Source organism: Battus philenor, unplaced genomic scaffold (genome assembly GCF_028537555.1).
Source record: "Battus philenor isolate CCGP_79_NKW_IND1 unplaced genomic scaffold, ilBatPhil1.0.hap1 SCAF_3, whole genome shotgun sequence".
Classification (NCBI taxonomy): domain Eukaryota; kingdom Metazoa; phylum Arthropoda; class Insecta; order Lepidoptera; family Papilionidae; genus Battus; species Battus philenor.
The window spans coordinates 2,939,887-2,958,546 of NW_027181693.1; the positions used below are offsets into that span (position 1 = coordinate 2,939,887).

The 18,660-nt window shown below is 33.8% G+C and overlaps 1 protein-coding gene across 2 annotated transcripts in view; it reads right to left on the reverse strand.

The window, feature by feature from the left end:
• LOC137926834 (solute carrier organic anion transporter family member 74D-like) overlaps nt 1-18,660 on the reverse strand; it is a 110,657-nt gene that overhangs the window by 29,581 nt on the left and 62,416 nt on the right. The window contains exons 1-2 of one of the 2 annotated variants that reach the window (XM_068770550.1): nt 17,006-17,098; nt 15,486-16,222 (exon numbers count right to left, since the gene is read on the reverse strand). In XM_068770550.1, the coding sequence (XP_068626651.1) occupies nt 15,486-16,149 (664 nt within the window). In that variant the 5' untranslated portion in view covers nt 16,150-16,222; nt 17,006-17,098. Of the gene's footprint in view, nt 1-15,485; nt 16,223-17,005; nt 17,099-18,660 lie in introns of those variants that run through there. The other variant, XM_068770549.1, reaches the window with a different exon arrangement.

The window sequence follows — 18,660 nt, forward strand, 5'->3', positions numbered from 1 at the left end:
AATACTTTGACCAAATTATGTTAAGACGACGCTATGAAGAGACTTGTTCTCCAGAGGAAAAGGACTCAGGATTGCACTTAACGATGGTCAGATCGAAAAAGGTTTAATTCTATGCGTGCCATGTACCGGTGGAGAGAGAAAGAAAGAGACTGTAAGATAAGCTGCGCAATATCTCTTATGTTAATGACTAGTATACTAGAAGAATATGTCTAAGATAACTTTTTTCTCGTCTTAATAGTAAAAGATGTGGGCATTACGAATGTCATGGTGGAGTTTCTCCCTGCTTCTTCTACACAACCATAACACCTAGAAAAGCAAAGTCAAAAATAAAAAGATTAAAAAGATAAATAGATAATAACTTGACCAAACAATAAAAGTTCTCAAAATTAACACAATAATTATAATAAAGCTTTATTTCATCCATACTAATTTATTAGTACTAATTAATATTAGAAATTTTAAATAATAGTTTTGATAATTTTGTACTAAGTTTTTATGAAACCCCTCAGGGTAAAAACCTTCTCCAAAGCTTTCCATTATTCTCGATCTTTGGCAACTTGGAGCCGCCCGTCACCTGCCGTAGCGTACTATCTTTTATCTTTATCAATCACAAGGAAGACGTCAGACCCAGGTATCTTCCTACTGAACCTCATTAAGATTTACTATGGAGGCCTGTGTGTAGTGTTTCTATTGAACATAATAAAGTAAATGTTTTCAACCACAGCGCACAATTATTTTTCTAAAATGTTTTACTTTATGATGATATTATCAAATGACCGCAGAGTTATCTAGTATAAAAACTCACAGCTTCAATGCTACATTAATCCTTCAGATGATAAGCGAAAAACGAATTGAACCCTGTTAATTAAGCGCCCATAAAAATGGTAAAGATGTTAGAACATGGCGGTCATTTACCTCTAAAGATGTAAAACATTTTTCTGGAAGTATGACTAATTCGTTAATTTTTATGAATAGATATAAATCTGTCAGTTCTAAGAACACACCTGTCTGACGCGAAATCGCCTCAATGTCTCGAAAGTACCAAATTAGATAAACTCAACTATAAAAAATAAACTTTCGATGAGAATACTAATTAGAGATTGGTACTATGAAAATATAGAAACTCTTTAACCACTAAACATTCTCTGTTAAAAATATATTTATATATAGTAGTAGGTTATAGGTGTAAAAGGTTTAAAGAAGTAAATGTGTAGCTCATTTACGGTTAATTAATGTGTTTACCCTTTTCAAAATGGGTTTCAGAATTAATAAAAAATTAAAAAACGATATGATAATACAGTAAGAAAAACCGTTTTTAAAATTCGAAGTGCAGCATATTAAAATTAATTATTGTTTATTGTATATACTTGCAGATTTCGTAATGCCAGAATTTACTAGCCTGTTGAATTGCAATAGATAATATTAATTTTTCAGAGTGATTATTTTAAACATGGTGATCGGAAAAAGGTGTTAAAGCTACAAAACTTTTAGCTGAAAAATGAGCCATACATTCACACTAAGTTTTTACATTTATATACTATAAGCAACAAATTACTCAAATTTTAATCATAAATTCGTTTAAAAAAGACGACGTAAAAAAAATCACATTTACTACTTTCTTGTATATCAATGACTGAATATTCATTAGGCTATTAACTGTGTATTTTTACAACTGCACGGTATAGCCCTTTCCCAAAGATATCTTTGGAGGATACATCATAATCGCTACGCTTGGCAAGCGGGTTGACGATCGCAGTGTGGTATTATGGTACGCAGAGGACGCTGCTGCACTTCCTCTGGTCGGCTCTATTGAAACAGTACACACTATTAAATATATATTAAACATAACGCTTATTAATAAAGAACGGTTATATCAACTTAAAATTATAATGTGTATATTTCTTAATTAAATATGAACGGAGTTCTTATAAATGTGCACATTTATTGTACGGTATTTGTGCAGGTGTATCTTAGTTAGTAGACAATCTGTAAAATGGTAAAATTTTAGACAACAAGCGTTAAAAAGTTTTCATGAATTAACTCCACAGTTTCATAGTACACGGGAGTTTGGATTCGTGAAAATCTATATGTTTCATATCATCGACTTTAATATCTTATCTATCATTGGTAATCTAATCTGAGTATGGAGCGATGTTGGGAAACTGACCTACGCCAACTGCCGCAACAAACGATTACAGTGTAATGCGATAGGCTCGCGAAAAACTTGCATAAGTGCATGTTACTGCTCAGAGCTATAATCTGCGAGAGATTACGTACGCTCGTTCTACATTCACGCGACGTCTGCTATGAAACGCTCCACCGGAATCATGTAAATATGGCTAAAGAAATCAAAAATCAAGTCCACATGATTAAAATTTAGAATTTCAAAAAGACTTCGCTGATTATTTACTTTATACAAAAATGTCCCGTAAATCATTGCGAAGACAGAGTCAAATCATGACTAACCCCTTTTATGAAGTAAATAAATTTACGCACTCTATATTATTCTTTAAATTACTATCGTAAGGAATATTCTACTTGCCGTACACAGTGTCCCATAAATCAACGTCAAGCTGAAATTAAGTATATATGACGTATTTACAACATTTTAAAAATGAAATGTATTTTATAGACTCTGGTATGTTCTTTCTATTACTATGACTACACGTCAATATTTTTATATATATACATTAATATTACCGTCGGTAAATGTAAATAAAAAATAAAAATTGAGATAAAGATTTATTAATCCAAAGTTGTTCACTCAAAATATTACTAAACACAATACGTGTTAAACCGAAATAATACGTAAATAATTAACGCGATAGACGGAAATTTAAGTCAACAGTAAATATTAATATTTGACGATCGCAAATGTTTGACAACTAAATTTATAAGAAACTAGAGCAACGAGTGGAATGTTTTTGGTAAAATACGCATCTTTACGAATTCACTTAACTCGAAATGATTCTAAAGTATTCGTGAGTCATATTAAGGAAAATCGTATCTAAATGCTAAACAAGACCAGTTTAGACAAAGAAACATGGGGCCAGACACATTTTTAATAGCGCAAAAAACGCAGAAATGAAAAAGATAAACAATCAAGAAACGGATTCAGGAAACGAAATAAATTCCTTAAAATTGATCAAATGTAATTTTGAATTTAGTTATATAATTATATAACAGAACGATTCTTTTATTTCACAGGTCGATTTGCAGCGTTATGTGGTTTAGGATAATTCGTATGTCTTCCTTCGCTTTTCAAATATCTGTGCGTTTTTTAAGTTTAGATAAGATTGGATATTTAGATAATCAGAAATAGTTGAACCTTTAAAGCGAAGGTTCGAAAGCTGTTGCTGACAAACTGACGAAATCATTACGATTTTATTATTAAATATATTCATATATATATATACCTTTAAATATGTCTACCATGGTATATTTATATATAAGTTGAAGCCATTATTATATTCATATAAGGTGTTTTATGTGATTATTTTACCTCCCAATTTGATTTTACTTTTTTTTTTATTTTTTGTCTTGTATTATATTGACTACTTTCAATACCTTTATCAATTTTTCTTTACACCGCCTAACAATTAGTTGATAGACAATGCCTTTGGCATTAAGTTCGCCGATATACATAAAATAAATAAAAAATGTTTAAATAAATTAAGGTTCGTTATGGGTTATGGGACAACTTGTATGCGTCATGAGAATGCCAGAAGAGCCTAATTTCATAGAAACTAGAATCATATTGACCTCCCTGGTCATAAGCATCTTTCATCTTAAAACTACGAATGTAATAAAATAGATAAAGTTTCTAGTTCATTTGTATTGATTTAAATGATCTTATTGTTGCATTGAATTATTTGCTTGCAAAGAAGTACTGTTCGAGGTACTAAGTATAACAAACCGTGTATGTTGAAGCCTTGTACACATTTGTGATGAATATCACTAATTCAAAGTGATCTTAAATCTGTATTTAAAAGTTCATGTCGTTAAGAAATCACATGAAAATATTAAACGCGAGACTTTGTTTGATATAAACCTATTATACGATTTTAGTAAACAGTTGTATGTTCTTCTAGAATGTTATATGTTGTACCAATGCTGGAACACAAACACAACCAAAGGGAGGTGGATGTAACATATATTTTTCTATTACAGGTTCTGGAATATGCAATGACTTACTTCGCTGTTTGAAAACCGTAGATATGTTATATACTTCCCAAAGTGTGCCTCTGGGGAATAGAACTCTTGACTTACGATCGTAAATCGCATTAAATAATCAATAGGCTACCACTGCATACACTATACAACCTATACGAGACGATTGATACGGCCTTACGAATAAATTTCTTTGAATAATGTATTAAAATTTGTGAAAGTAATTACAAAATAAATCCACTGATTTTATTATGAACTAAATTCAGATCTGTGCGTGTTTAGAACCATTGTAACTTAGTATATTACGTTGTAGAATACCATTCAATACAAGCACAATTTTTTTCTCTTTTCTACCAAATAGAAGCCGTCTTCATGACGTACTTTAATGATCATTATAAATTATCAAAAATGATAATAGTGAGGAAAAATATCAAAAAAACAACATAGCTATAGCTACAAAAATAAATAATAATCGGTCTATTACTCGATAGAAGAACACTTGAGTTAAGTGCGGTATTCATTTCACATGATACAGTGCAAGTGTTGCTATCATTGAAGGCGAAATGATCACCAGGATGACGTCGAGCCGTCGAGACGTCCCGCCCTACTGACACAGATGCAATGGCATACTGAAATAGCCACCTCACGAGCGCATGCAATGCGTCCGATCTGTCGTTCACATATACTAAATCCCTTATCTCTATCTAAAATGTACTATGCTTAACTATCACTGTCTTCTTGTTTTAAATCTAATAATGCTATAGTATTACTGTTGTCTTGTTCATCAAATTCTCCAGTAAAATGTAAACCTCCATAAGTATTCTATACTATGGTTGTCTGTAAGAGATTGCATCGTGATAAAACCGCCCGTTGTACTTGCACTTTTTTATTTATTATTATGAAACTATTTGAATGTATCTCAACATGCACAATAGAGTATTACAAAAAATTAATTCATGTTTACCATCGAACAAAGCTATAGTAAAATGTGTGTCATAAATGTAGTCACATAATGTTTAGATTTTACTGTCTTATAGTTTACCATCAAATAATGCTTCAGTAAAATGTAGAGCTCTAAAAGTTTAGTCAAATACGCTTTAAGTTTTTTTTTATTCAGTTTGAATCTACACTGTCGACTTATTAGCATGTACTCGGGAACCTCGGTTCGAGCCGTCATGTTACCATATTGGATAAGACAGGCATCGCTCAGAAATCCAAGGAAGTACCTTACAGGGACAAATTAGGTATATAGTAAGAGGTTAAGTGAATGCCAGCTCAACATAAATAGCCTTTTACAAAATATACCATTAGTGAATCAATAAGCCAACTTTCAAAAACTATTTAATTTAATTTCTAACAAAAACATTCTCAAAGACTACATTGAGTCACCATCCTCTATATTTATCAATCTAACATTTAATTTCTTGTCGACCGAATCAAAGTCATTGTGAAAATAAATTTCGCTGCGACACTCCTTCATAATCGAAAGTGAAAGGAAAACGTAGAATTTCTCTAACAAAAGTACGCAGATATTGCAGATTGCGAATGACGTCGGTCGGTTTTCTAAGAAATCGAAGTTTTCAAACCGTCGACATACGTATTGCATCAATTTTAAACTTTTAAAATAATAGAGCAAACAAGAAACAGTATTTGACATACGCGTGATTGATTAGTTGGCTTCGTACTGCCGCAAGTTATTCGCCAGTCGCATTTCATTAGAAAAAAAATGTATTATATTTCACAGTGATCTCTAATTAGAAATATGTGTAAAAGTTTCAAAGCTTTTTGCTGACAAATGCGCGATACCTTCACCTCTTTGGAGCTTTCACACCCATAACCTATTACCTTATATAGATTATACCTCCATAATGCCCAGATCTGGTAGCATTCCATCAAATAGTTTTGGATTTATGAAGACAAAACGAAACTACGAAAGTAAAAGCAAAAAGTTCTTGGATTGGAAAAAGTCTTTGGATTTACATAATAGACTGTTAAACCAACTATGATATTGGTGCTTGTAACATTATACTGATGTACCATGTAAAGAAGAAGTAATATTACAGGAATTTATATTTTTGTGAGTACAGGTAAATCATCATCATTATTACAGCCTTGAGCTTCCTATAGCCAATTTTTTGAGAGATACATGATATTTTATTTACAAAAAATAAATGAACATTAATAATGGATATAATACGAGTATATTTAGAGTCATAACTCAGAGTTAGAGTCTAGACATATACATATGCTTTTGTATCGTTTATTTTAACATTACATGTAATGAGCTACCACAGGCTCGGAACGCTGATCTGTTGGGTGGGGCCGATCAGACACTCAACAGTTGCTTTTCTAAAAATTAATTATTTTTGAAATTTAACAATTTTTCATAGACGCATTATAACAACGATCGTACGAGTCAATAAACCAAATGTCACACATATCGATCAACAAAAAACTTTTGAATGCTATTAATAAGACTTATTTAATAATATACTTATGATTTTAAATTTAAACCAATAAAAGAAAGGTGTAACATCTCTTATAGAACAATTATTTTCGATTGGCTTAAAGAAAAAATAATTAAATAAAGTTTATAAAAAAATAAATGGATAATCTCTAAAAAAAATATACGTGAATATTAAGACGATGTAAAGTCGAGTCATAATTTTGGCCCGGTTATAATAATAGCAACCTACAAACTGGTATTCCGGACACAGTAATGCTCGTTCATTACCTATTGAAAGAGATAAGACTGTGGTGATATCGACATAAACGGTCTATTGTTATGGGAACTCAGGACAAGTTGATAAAAATCCATACCGTATTAATATAATAATAATATACCTTTAAGTACTTCATTTGTATAATGTAATTAATAATAAAAATCACCAGATTTTTTTGTGATGTATCAAAATCATACGTAACTAAAAACGACCTAAAGGTGCGTTCATATGTTGATAACATTTTAGGTTGTTTGCAGTGCAGACGCATTATTTTAGTCTTACGTTGATTTTGCTACGTATCTTACTTGATAGCTTTATTTGATTTGTTTGTTATGAAGGTCGATAAACCAAAAATTAATGTCATAGACATTATGACAATTATTTAAAATTTACAAAAATTTATAAAAAACGTGCAACTTTTAAGAAAATATTCACATGTAAATGCATCTTTATTAATCAAGGTCGCTGAAGTCGCTTGATGCAAGCAGCGCAAGATTAGTATTGTAACAAACCTTGGTGAAGGCTTATGTTTGCAGAGGACGTCTATCAGCAGACATGGTGATGATGATGAGAGGGCTCTTTAAATGTAAACACACAAACATCAAAATCAAAAATCGTTTGGTATATTTTTTACAAATAAATATTTTTTAACTATTTGATAACTTCTATAGATTTCTTAGGTTATTCTATTCAGGACGAAAAATTAATTACAGTGAAAACCTTAAATCGATGTCATAATTTGACATATCAAGTGAGGTCAAATGCGACTCAGTCATCTCACGAACAAGAGCGACCTATATCACGAGTTGTGATAAATCAACAGCGGAATGTGTGATAGTCTAATTAAGGTCAATAAATATTACAATGTAATTATTAATTAAGGGCTACTAATTGAATAAAACGGTTGAATATATTATCCGGTTACAATTGTAACTGTGGTTAAAGAGACCTACAACAGCGTTGTAAAAAAACAAGACCACTATAATAACATAAACAAAACACTAAATTTAAGTTAGGAAATAGGTTAGGAAAGGACTTAGGAAACTTATAAAAGTAAAAACTGACACGCAAGAACAAGAGCAAAAAAAGAGGAAAAAAATGTCAATATTGAAAAGATCTAATAAATATATTTATTTACACTTTGTACACCACAGATAAAAAATTAAAAAAAACTGTTTTTATACATGTACAAGAGGTGATGTTTTCGCTCCAAGCGATCTCTACCAGACAATATAAAGTTTATATTTACACGCATAAAAAATACAACGCTAATCAATGCAAACGCATTTCGTAAATAGGTTACTACCGTCGCATATGAATGTAACTATCAAACTCGAAAGGAAACAGCGTTTTGTGTATTTGTGTCAATCGTTATAAAATTATATGCTATGTTTGTTCGTATATTCAGTTGCACATTGCCATTAGACCACGCGTGATGTGCAATATTGTCATATAATCGAAAAAAAAAACGAAAATTGTTACAATATATTTATAATTATTTTATGTGCTTTTTAGGTAACTTTTTATTATTAAATATCTCTAATTTATTCAACTCCGTTTTTGCCAAAAAGCATATTACTCTACTTCAAAGTATGTTCACGACAACAATGTTTAGAAATAATATGTTATGATTTTAAAACATCTTTAAGAATATTATTACAAATCCTCGAGTTTCTTGCTAAATTTTCGCAGTAGGTTGCGCGTTACGGCGTAACTGACGGTAACTTAATTTTAAGCTGACGATAATAAATGATTTAATGATCGCATTTAATAAAGCTATTTTGACTTTTACTTGAAACTGTTGCTGATTTACCCCAAGTTATTTGATATATTATGAAAAGCCTGTAGTAGGTGTTTCAATCATTTTTAAAACGACTGTACTTTAGTAGTTTTGACGCTTCGCATCTTTATATTATGTAGTACAATTTTGAGCTAAATTTTTGGCTTATTCAAGTATTATTGCTGGTTACTCCTAAAAAGACTTAAAAGTTATTTTAATAACATACTGCTGTATGGAGATTAAATAAATTATGGGTATAGAAATGTACCGAAAGTTTTTTAAAATATTCTTTTTTCAATTTTCTCTATTTGTAAACAAAATTATATTTGTTATGTATACAAGGTATGTATCTACCCCTTTCGCATTAATTATTATTCACATAACAATCCCACAGAGGTGATAATGAAGAACGAATGTAAAGTTGTTAAGTTCCAGAACATTCCTTGGAAGAAGACATTCAAGACCTTGCTAATTATAATTGGTGATGCTTTAGATTATACAACAAGAGAGATCCGTAAAGTTTGCATAACAGACGAACTCGAGTACTTTAAACATACTGTTTTATCTTAACACGACTCCATAGTTTTGTAAAACAGTAACGTAAAATAATAGGTTATCCACTTAAGATATGGAGTGTCTCATTTTCCTAGTAATTACTCATCGAAACACAATGCTTATGCAAGAAACGTTTTTTTCTTTAGTCTCTTAGAGTAGTTGTAGTACGTAATAGCGCGACCTTTGTCACTACTCCAAATAATGTCTTCATTATTTCTGTAGCGACTCCACTTATGCCCTCACTTGATCTGTCAATCACAAAGTTAGTTGATTTCTCTATAGTCCTCGTATAGCATAGGCAAAATATTTTAAAATTCTATTGTCAACGATTTCCGAAAGACATTAACATTACTTGAACTTAAAGTTGAAAGATCAGCAAGCGCAACACAGGACATCCAAGGAAAAACGACCTTGTTATAGTCGTTTTAAGATACTGGATACAACCTGCTGACAATCAGTTTTATTGGTTATCTAGAAGGAAGGTCTATGTCCAACAGTGGGCGTACCATGGCTGAAATAATGATGATGAACTCAACTTATTTGCTTCTGGAGAACAGAGTCCTCAATTCACCGGTGAATCCTTAATATCCACAAAATTATCTCTATCCATAAATTCTCTCTCTTTCGATCTCTATTATTTTTTTATTAAGTATACTTCTTATGGTATTTTTATTACAAATCTACCTCTCAAATAGAAAGACGGTGAACTTAGATTATAAAATTTACTTTTTATGTATGAGGATGTTGGATGCGGATTACTTCCAACCATTCCTATCGAAAATCTATGAAATGTCCAATGCAATGGACCTCCAACGGCTAAAATTATATTGACAATGATGATTCTAATATTTATTATTTATTATTACATTTAATGTAATCACCTTTAAAAACAAACTTTCTATTTGATTGGAAAGCAGCTGATCTTGTATTTGGCTTAGGCGGAAGCTTCGCCAAGCGCAATGGCCCTCGAGAAGATTGTTCGAAATTCAAAAATGCCCTAGAGATCGTACTAGATCAATTGCTGTTGTTGTGCTATATATATATTACATGTTATCTCAGCAACATCGCCTCCCTAATAGCGGACAAAGAATACTACCGCATATTCTTACGATATTGCAAAAATGAATAAAGGAGATTTTTCGTGTTAATAAAAACCATGGTCAGTAAAGAAAAAAATCTATTTTAAATAGATTTTAATTAAATTGTAAAGTCCAATTATTTAAATAAGATATAGAGATAAATGCGCATAAGGACGGCGATGCATGGAAGGTATGTAAATATGTATTATCAGAGTGAGAGATATGTGAAGGACAAAAAGGGGAATAGTAACAAAACAACATCATTAAAAGTTATTTAGGTATACATGTTGTCCCTATCTCAAAAAATGATATATATACGAGAGGACCTAAAAATAGGGCGATTAAAAAATGTATGAAATATGACGTGAATAAATACAGGTACAATAAAACCTTGAGTTTCACTAATGGCTCGCCTAGTAGTAAACTAGAAGCAGTTAAAATATTTAATATACGATATCATAACAGAACAAAACGTTTCGTTCTACGTGATTAACGAATGCAGGCGATGGTATCGTGCGGCGGGTCACAAGGCACTGGCTGCTACCGGCGGTTAGACTCAATGATCTTAACACTGATCTGTTATTAACAACACCTGCTGCTTCGTACATGCTTATAACTAACTATTTTAACGAGACATAATTTTATACAATCACTTTATTTCTACAACTTAGTCGTAAAGCAAAGGTAAAATTTAAACTCTAACAAGATTATGCTCTCATAAAAATTAGCTAGTTTACAATCCATCAATGAGCTATGGAGAGGACTAAATGCTCGGGATTTTCGGGTTGAAGTGGCAATTGTCAGAGCACAGGTGGTCACTAGGGCCTTAAGCTTCTGGAGACCACGGATCGGCAAGCGCAACATATAACCTCCACCTACAAGGTAGAAATACAACCTTGTTAAGGTCCTCGAAAGACGCTGAATACAGGTCGCTTTCAACCGGTTGTATAACAAATATATGGGGGAATGTGGACATCCTGTGTTCATGTTAAAATCACGCTGTATATAGTAAGCCGCCTCACAGCAAGGCAAAAAAATATTACGTAAAACTCATACAATAATTGATTAATCTTTACTTTCACATTTTTTTTCCTCGTTTTGTTTATATTGCGTTTATTGTTCAATAAATGTTATAATATTTTCATTAATATAAATAGGAAATATATGTACGTTTGTGTAATGCATTATATGTAATTCAATACGAATTATAGCGTGCATTCTTACATGAGTTATTCCGTTCCCTTTCCGTAGTATCAGTTAATAGCGAGAGAGACATTATCTCGGCTTCGGTACGAACTAAAATAGAGTCCGCGCCCGCAGCTTGCGTCTGTGTGGCATCGTCACAAGGCCGTAAAGTTGTTTACTCGTTAAGTTAGGTCGAGTCTATCGGCGCGGCTATTAATAATGCACTCCGACGCGTAAATATTTACCAAATCTTCGGAAAGGCGAACTTTAACTCCTATACGAAATATATACACGCTATTCGAGTATATTGTACAAACTTAATCATATAATTTTTTTTATTTTCAATTATATAATTAACAAAATAATGTGTACATGAAATAAACATAAAATAAAGTTAATTTATTCAACATTGAAACTTTTAACAGGTCTATTATTAACCGTCAACTTTCTTTAAATCTACTTCGTTTTTGACTACTCCGCATTGCAAGGTATTATAGTTGTGGAAAAGAAGTAGGAAGAAACTCCACAACAATAAATCTTTTATGCAGATACACTTTATGTCAAATTTACATAAATAAAAACGAAATAATCAAGCGAAATCACTATCAAGAGTTCTAGTCACTTAAACGTTACGAATTTTATAAATGATAGACCAATAAATTTTTGACGGAATTCTATTAAAAATCCTGATTATATATATAGAAATGAAGTAGATATTTTATACATGCAAAATTTTTGTAAAGCCAGTTTTCACGATGCCATACAAAATCGCCAAACTGTTCACACTGTTGGCGAAAGAGTGCCTCTTATAAAGTATTATTATTAAACTAGTATGCATTAATATATTAAAAAGCTATGCAATTACGTTATAAATAAAAAATTTTACTCGCTTATAGGAGATTTTTACAGCAATATTGTGTACATAAGAAGCATCTCTTAAATCTGTTCTTTCGAAGATAAGGTATTTGGTCACATTTAATACTACTTATCTATATTTCTAATTCTCGTTAGTGGGTGCATATAGCAGCAGCGCTTTGGTGACAGAGAGTGTCGTTTTACTTGAACATTACATTTTCACCAACAGTGTTATATCGGAAGTTCGTTGTAATTACCATCTTTTTAAAATAACACTGCTGATGCTATTTCTAATAAAGTCCTTACGTCCTTAAAAGTAAATTCTGGGAAAGACTTTCGATTATTAGATAAATTAAACCAATGACAATAATAATAAAATAATTCAGTAAAGTTGTAACTGGCAAATGACCAGTATCATTTTTAAGATGAAAAAAAAAAATAAAAAAAATGATTCCATAATCAAAGATATCATAACTTTAAAATAGCTTTACAAAACTAAAGAAAATATATTTACGCAGTACAGTCGTACCTGCATCTGTCTTCCCTCACGTACGCACTCACACATGTTTCACCCCACGCATAAGAATACATATTCATTTTTTTTCTTTTTTGAAACTACCACGTCTGTTTTTGTTTAAATTTAAAAAGCTGTGTTTTTAAATTACATTTTTATTAAATTATGATAACATCACTGTTATTACTCCCCTTATGATAAAATAACTTATGAATTTACATATATTTATATTAATAGTCCTTTATTATTAAAAATAAAGATACCTCACTATAAACCCCAAAAAATACTTAAGGATTAAAACATAATGTCTCTTTAAGAGTACAGTTCGTAATAAGAACAAATTATAATATTGATTTTACGTCCCCAATTTAAAAATGTCTTCAACAATAAAATAATGTACAACAATGTTTGCGGAATTTTAAAAATAGAAGTTCCAAAAAATAATTTTTAGTTAAAAAGTAACATCATATAAAATAATTACTATCAAATTTGTCGTAATCAATACCTAATTATCGTCAAATGATACAAATATACTAAACCAAAGACTGTACCGTGTTAATAATAAACCACATGTTTATAATTCATAAAGTTACATATTTTATGTTATTATCAAAATAACAAAATTCTTAACGGATTATTATAAAAGAGTCCGAAAAAAAAATTTTAAATCGAAATTATCAGAAAGACGTTAAAAAGATGTAAAACCAAAACTACAAAGGCATCCCCATAAATCGACATTACTTAAGGGAAATTTGAAAAAAATATAAACCGAAGCCAGCATAAAGTTGTTCATAAATGCATGAATTACATCTATCAAAAATATCTAAAAAAAATTCAAACAGAAAAAAATTATAGTTCGAAAAAATTGTAAAACGTAACTATAACAAAGAAGTTTATAATCTATTTATCTGTCAGAAGGATGAAGAACGTATAGCGGTCGATAATAAATCGACCCCGGTCCGAAGGCAATAGAAGTCCACGGGCGGGCACGCTAACGTGACTGCAGACGCCGCCCAGACAAAACAAACTGCACACGATCGTAAATGCGCTTTTTATACGAGCCAGAACCAGTCGCGCGACCCAACGCCGCAATTATTTAACGTAACGTCACGCAATGCCTAGAACTTCATCACTAACTCCGACTCCAAAGCTTATGTTACAAACAATAATATTTTACTTTAAAGGTCTACGCAATCACAAATCGTCGCACAAACTAATAAATGCTGTAATAAATCTTTCGATATTTCATCACTGTCTACTATAACTAGTTTACTAACGAAATATTTAAATAAAGACTGCTATACAGGGTGATCAGTTATACGCTTTAATGGTGTGAATGTGTAGCTCATTTGCTGTCAATTAATATATGGTAAACCCTGACCAAAAATCTAATTTCAGAAGTAATAAATAACGTAATTATAACATAGAAAAAGTATTAACAAAATCCGAATTATTACATTTTTAAACCTGTTGCATTTCAAATAATATATCTAAGAGATCACTTACATCAAATGTAATAGGTGTAAAGATTACTAAGCTTTATTCATAATCATCCTGTATAACATAACACATACAGCATGTAGTGCAAAACGGTCAAATACTGTAGTAATAAGGTTCAAAATGCTACGTCATTTAAAGGGTCTATGCTTGACAAAGTTATATCCTACTAAAGATCGGATTAGGGTAGGTCACGGCAAGTTTGCATTGAATTACAAAACGAAGAGACGAATGTTTTCGCTTTGTTATAGCAGAAGATATTAGAGGGGTCCTTGGACATTTATTTGTGCACCGGATACACTTTGTGACCCCATGTTGCTGGTATATAAAGCTTCATGACATCTGTAGAGCGACAAAAATAATTCTATATTAAATGTGTATTAAAAAAAAGTTGTAATCATATATTGTTTTGATTTATTTCGACCAAATTTCCTTGTGATTTAAATGCGTAGTGGAATATACAATGAATATTTCATAAAACATATAATTAATTACGAAAAGTAAACCTCGTATGATAATCTTAACACATTTATAACACTTGACGTCGATGTTATAGTTATATATTTGATTTGTAACATTGTTCAACATTGACACGAACACGAATAGTTTATTCAAATAATTGTGGAAACATATGATAACGTTCAAGGTAAACTGACTATAAAAGTTTCTAGAAGTTTCTCTCGGTGCGTTTGAATAGCACAAAAATTGGATAGCCGGAATAGGCAATTGGGTTTGATTAGGAACACGCCTCGTTAAGTAGTCTCGATGTCGGCTGCGGCTTCTCTAAGGGGAATCGTACGTCGTCTATATCCATTAATCAAACAGAATATCAAGTACTGAGATTTAACGTTTTGTTAATTATCCGTTCATCACTGGATATAATGGCAAATAAACACACCTCCACCTAGTAGTACAACAATAAGGCAGCGAGCATAGCGAATGGTAGGCGTGCCGTGGGCGGCATAACTGATTTATAAACTTAATATTGTACACCAATTCTTCCGTGCAATCTTGACGGAATTTATCGACTCGAGAGATTTATATGTCTACTCGCTCGGCCGGTGCACGCGGACCGGTGCCGGTGTACTTGATATTTTTATTAAATAAATACGTAAAATCCAACTCACCCATGTAAAGCGGCGATTGTCTGCTCCCAACGTTGTCATCGACGTACGGAATGCCCAAGGTGGCGATTCCGGTTTGTCCGACGCCGACCACGAGCAGGCAGATGAATAGCCAAGGTATCACAACCGCGGTTATAGACGATCTAGTTTCGGTGCTCTTCACTTGCGCGTCGTCGCATTTGATCTGTGATGAGTTCTTATCGAGGGCGCAGACTGGGCCCGCGCCCGCCGTGTGCGAGTCTAAGTGCACTTCGAGCAACTCCGTCCCATAGGACATGTGCGGCATCATGCAGCCAATCACTCCGACGGCGAGAACAAGCATCATGCACGCTATCCACCTCGGCCGGTGCCCGCGCCCAGCTAGGTACGTCAGGAAGAGCGCCGTACATATCTGTCCGATCTCTGTCGCCGCAAGCAGCGTGCCGGTTGTCTTCGACTCCACCTTAAACAGCTTCTCTATCGTCGTAGTCACGCTCACAAAGTACGTAAGGAACATGCCCTGCAGCACCCAGCCCGACAGGAACACCAACATGAAGACCCGAGTCGAGTGGAAAGCCGAACGCGGTTCCGTGTCCTGCTCCGCGGGCAGCTTGCAATCGAGAGAACCATTGTTGTTGCCGGTCGCTAACCGTTCCTGTTCTTCTGGCGTTGCCTCGACTCCTTTCATAGCGCCTTCTTCGGCGGCCGGGCCGGTGGGACCCGCCTGCCCGTCCCCGGATACTGTCGCAGCGACCGCTGCTCTGTGAATACAAACGGTGCATGTTAATATTCAACGTCATATTAATCGTAATTTTATACTGAAGACACTCACGTCATCGTTATTGAGCGCTAGCACAAAGAGTACAACCCTCAAGAAGCAAAATGCGACTGTGCGGAAACAGCACGCATACGAAGCGTCGACCGTTTCCTGATAACGGTGCCGGTTCAGAGTAAGTGTTCGATCGCGAAAACTGGTAGATTTATTTGTCGGCGGCGAGCGAATCGCATAGTTCGGGGGGTCGAGCGAGCCGGCTGCAGGGGGTGGGTAGGCTGCGTGCGCGCAGGCAGCCTGGCGGAGAGAGACTGCACGGTGCAATTACCGGCGCAGCGCAGTGCACCCGCAGCCCGCCCCTCGACTTCTCCCGACGGGGTTTTTATTGGCCGCCTATCCGTTTTTTGTGCGGCACGCATTTACACACGACGAAAGCTGTCTCGCCGCCCTCCTCGGAAGATTCCCTCTCGCATCGGCGCAGCGGAATGCCTTTGTTTCGTTGGCGACGTTTTATAATCTCCCGGCTGTTTACACTAAATGTAATTCAAATGCAACCGAATACGCTGTATGCACTCTTCGAGTCTTCGATAAGGAATCGATTGATTCCAACATTTAAAATCGTTCTTTAGAAACGAGATGCGTAATATAATATAGCTCTTCCATTGATACCTACACCGTACGTAGGACGCCGTCACTGGGTTCGCAATAGCATCGAGCGTGGAATATTAATGAACAAGAGACCCGTATGGGTAACTGGACTTGCGAAACTCACCAACTGGGGCCGATGACCACCGGTGACACGGTGGGCGACGGTGGACGTCGTCCGCCCGAGTTACCGGTTTAAAAATAATACAATCGCGCAGGTAGTGGCAGTTGCAATGCCTCGATGTGCGTACGATCGGAGATCAGTTCTTCACGTCCGCTGACAAGTGACGCGTATTAGTGACTGCACTGCGAGATAAACGCACTCAAGCCGCGGCCTATCGAAACCCTATCGCGGCGATAACGGGACGCGACAAATACTCCGATCGCGAACCGGGTTACTGCCCCGAGGACGCTTTAAAATGAGCGACCCAATTACCGTGAGCTGCGAACCGCAAGTTCGTACGCCTGTAGGGCGCACCCGCGACTCGCTTTTTGTTTTTTGTGAAATCTGTTTGATGTTTTGCCAAAAAACACAAAACTTTCGGAATCGTAGTATAAATATTTATGAAATAGAAAAAACTTTCATCGGAAAGCTATTAATAATTTATGTATATATTAAACCATTACTTTCTTCTTCTTTGTTTGCGAAAACTAAAGTTAATTAAACAACAACATACAAGAGATAACCTTTTATAAGCGCTCATATTCATAGTCATTTAAAAATAACAGATATAAAACAAGTAATGTACACTTGTATAAAAAGGTATTTGAAAGTAAAACACGGTGTGAGAGAATCCTTTTAAAATTAGATCGGTCCTCCGGACGATGTAATTGGCTACATTGTAGTATAAAAGGAATCAATCTCACACCACTCCTGTGGATCGTTTGATAAGAACGAAGCAGCTTCAACGAACGCCTAAATTTCATCTTCAATTTTTACAAGTGCTTCAAAAGTCTGAGTGTATACATTTATAATAAAGTTGCACAACATCACAGAACTTCCTTTTCTTAGTTTTAAATCTAAAATTAATAGTAAATTATTAAATGAACCTTAAAGGGTTTTTGATGGATCTAAATGTGTGGAACTTGGTTTATTTACCTCATTTATGTTGTTAAAATAATCGACGATTCAAAATGCGTGTAAATGCCTACTTGAATAAAGATAGTTTAATGAGATTGGACTATATCGGTGATGATGTTTTCCACTTCTTGTGACCTATTGAGATATTGTATCCTGTGGAGACACAGTGATATATTTAAGAAACATTTAAATTTTGTCACAGACAGAAACGTATCACAAATTATACACGTGACAGGAAACGAGATATTGTCCAAACCCGCGTCCTCCACTTACAATTCAGTGACATTACAAAATGAACGGCCGTCTCGACCCACCTCAAAATATTAGATACATTATAAAAAGATACTGTTGGTACGCAAACACGAATACGAATATATCGTATTCATAAAACAGAAGGACAAAAGGACGTATTTATATTATTTGAAATTCATCGGATGTGATGTACGCACATTGTTGGATAAAATCAAGATAAGCCAATAAAAAGATATTGTAACTAATGTATTTATTGGACGAAAATCTTCCAGTGTGCTCCAAAACGACAACAAAAACTTACTTTATAGGGAAAGGCGATAAAACCTAAGTTAAAAAAACCAAAGCCACAACTTCGACTTGACTGAAGTAAAAAATGACATGCAAGGTGACTTAATGAAAGGGTTTAACATAATGAATAAATATTATTAAAACCTTTCAAATAAAACTAT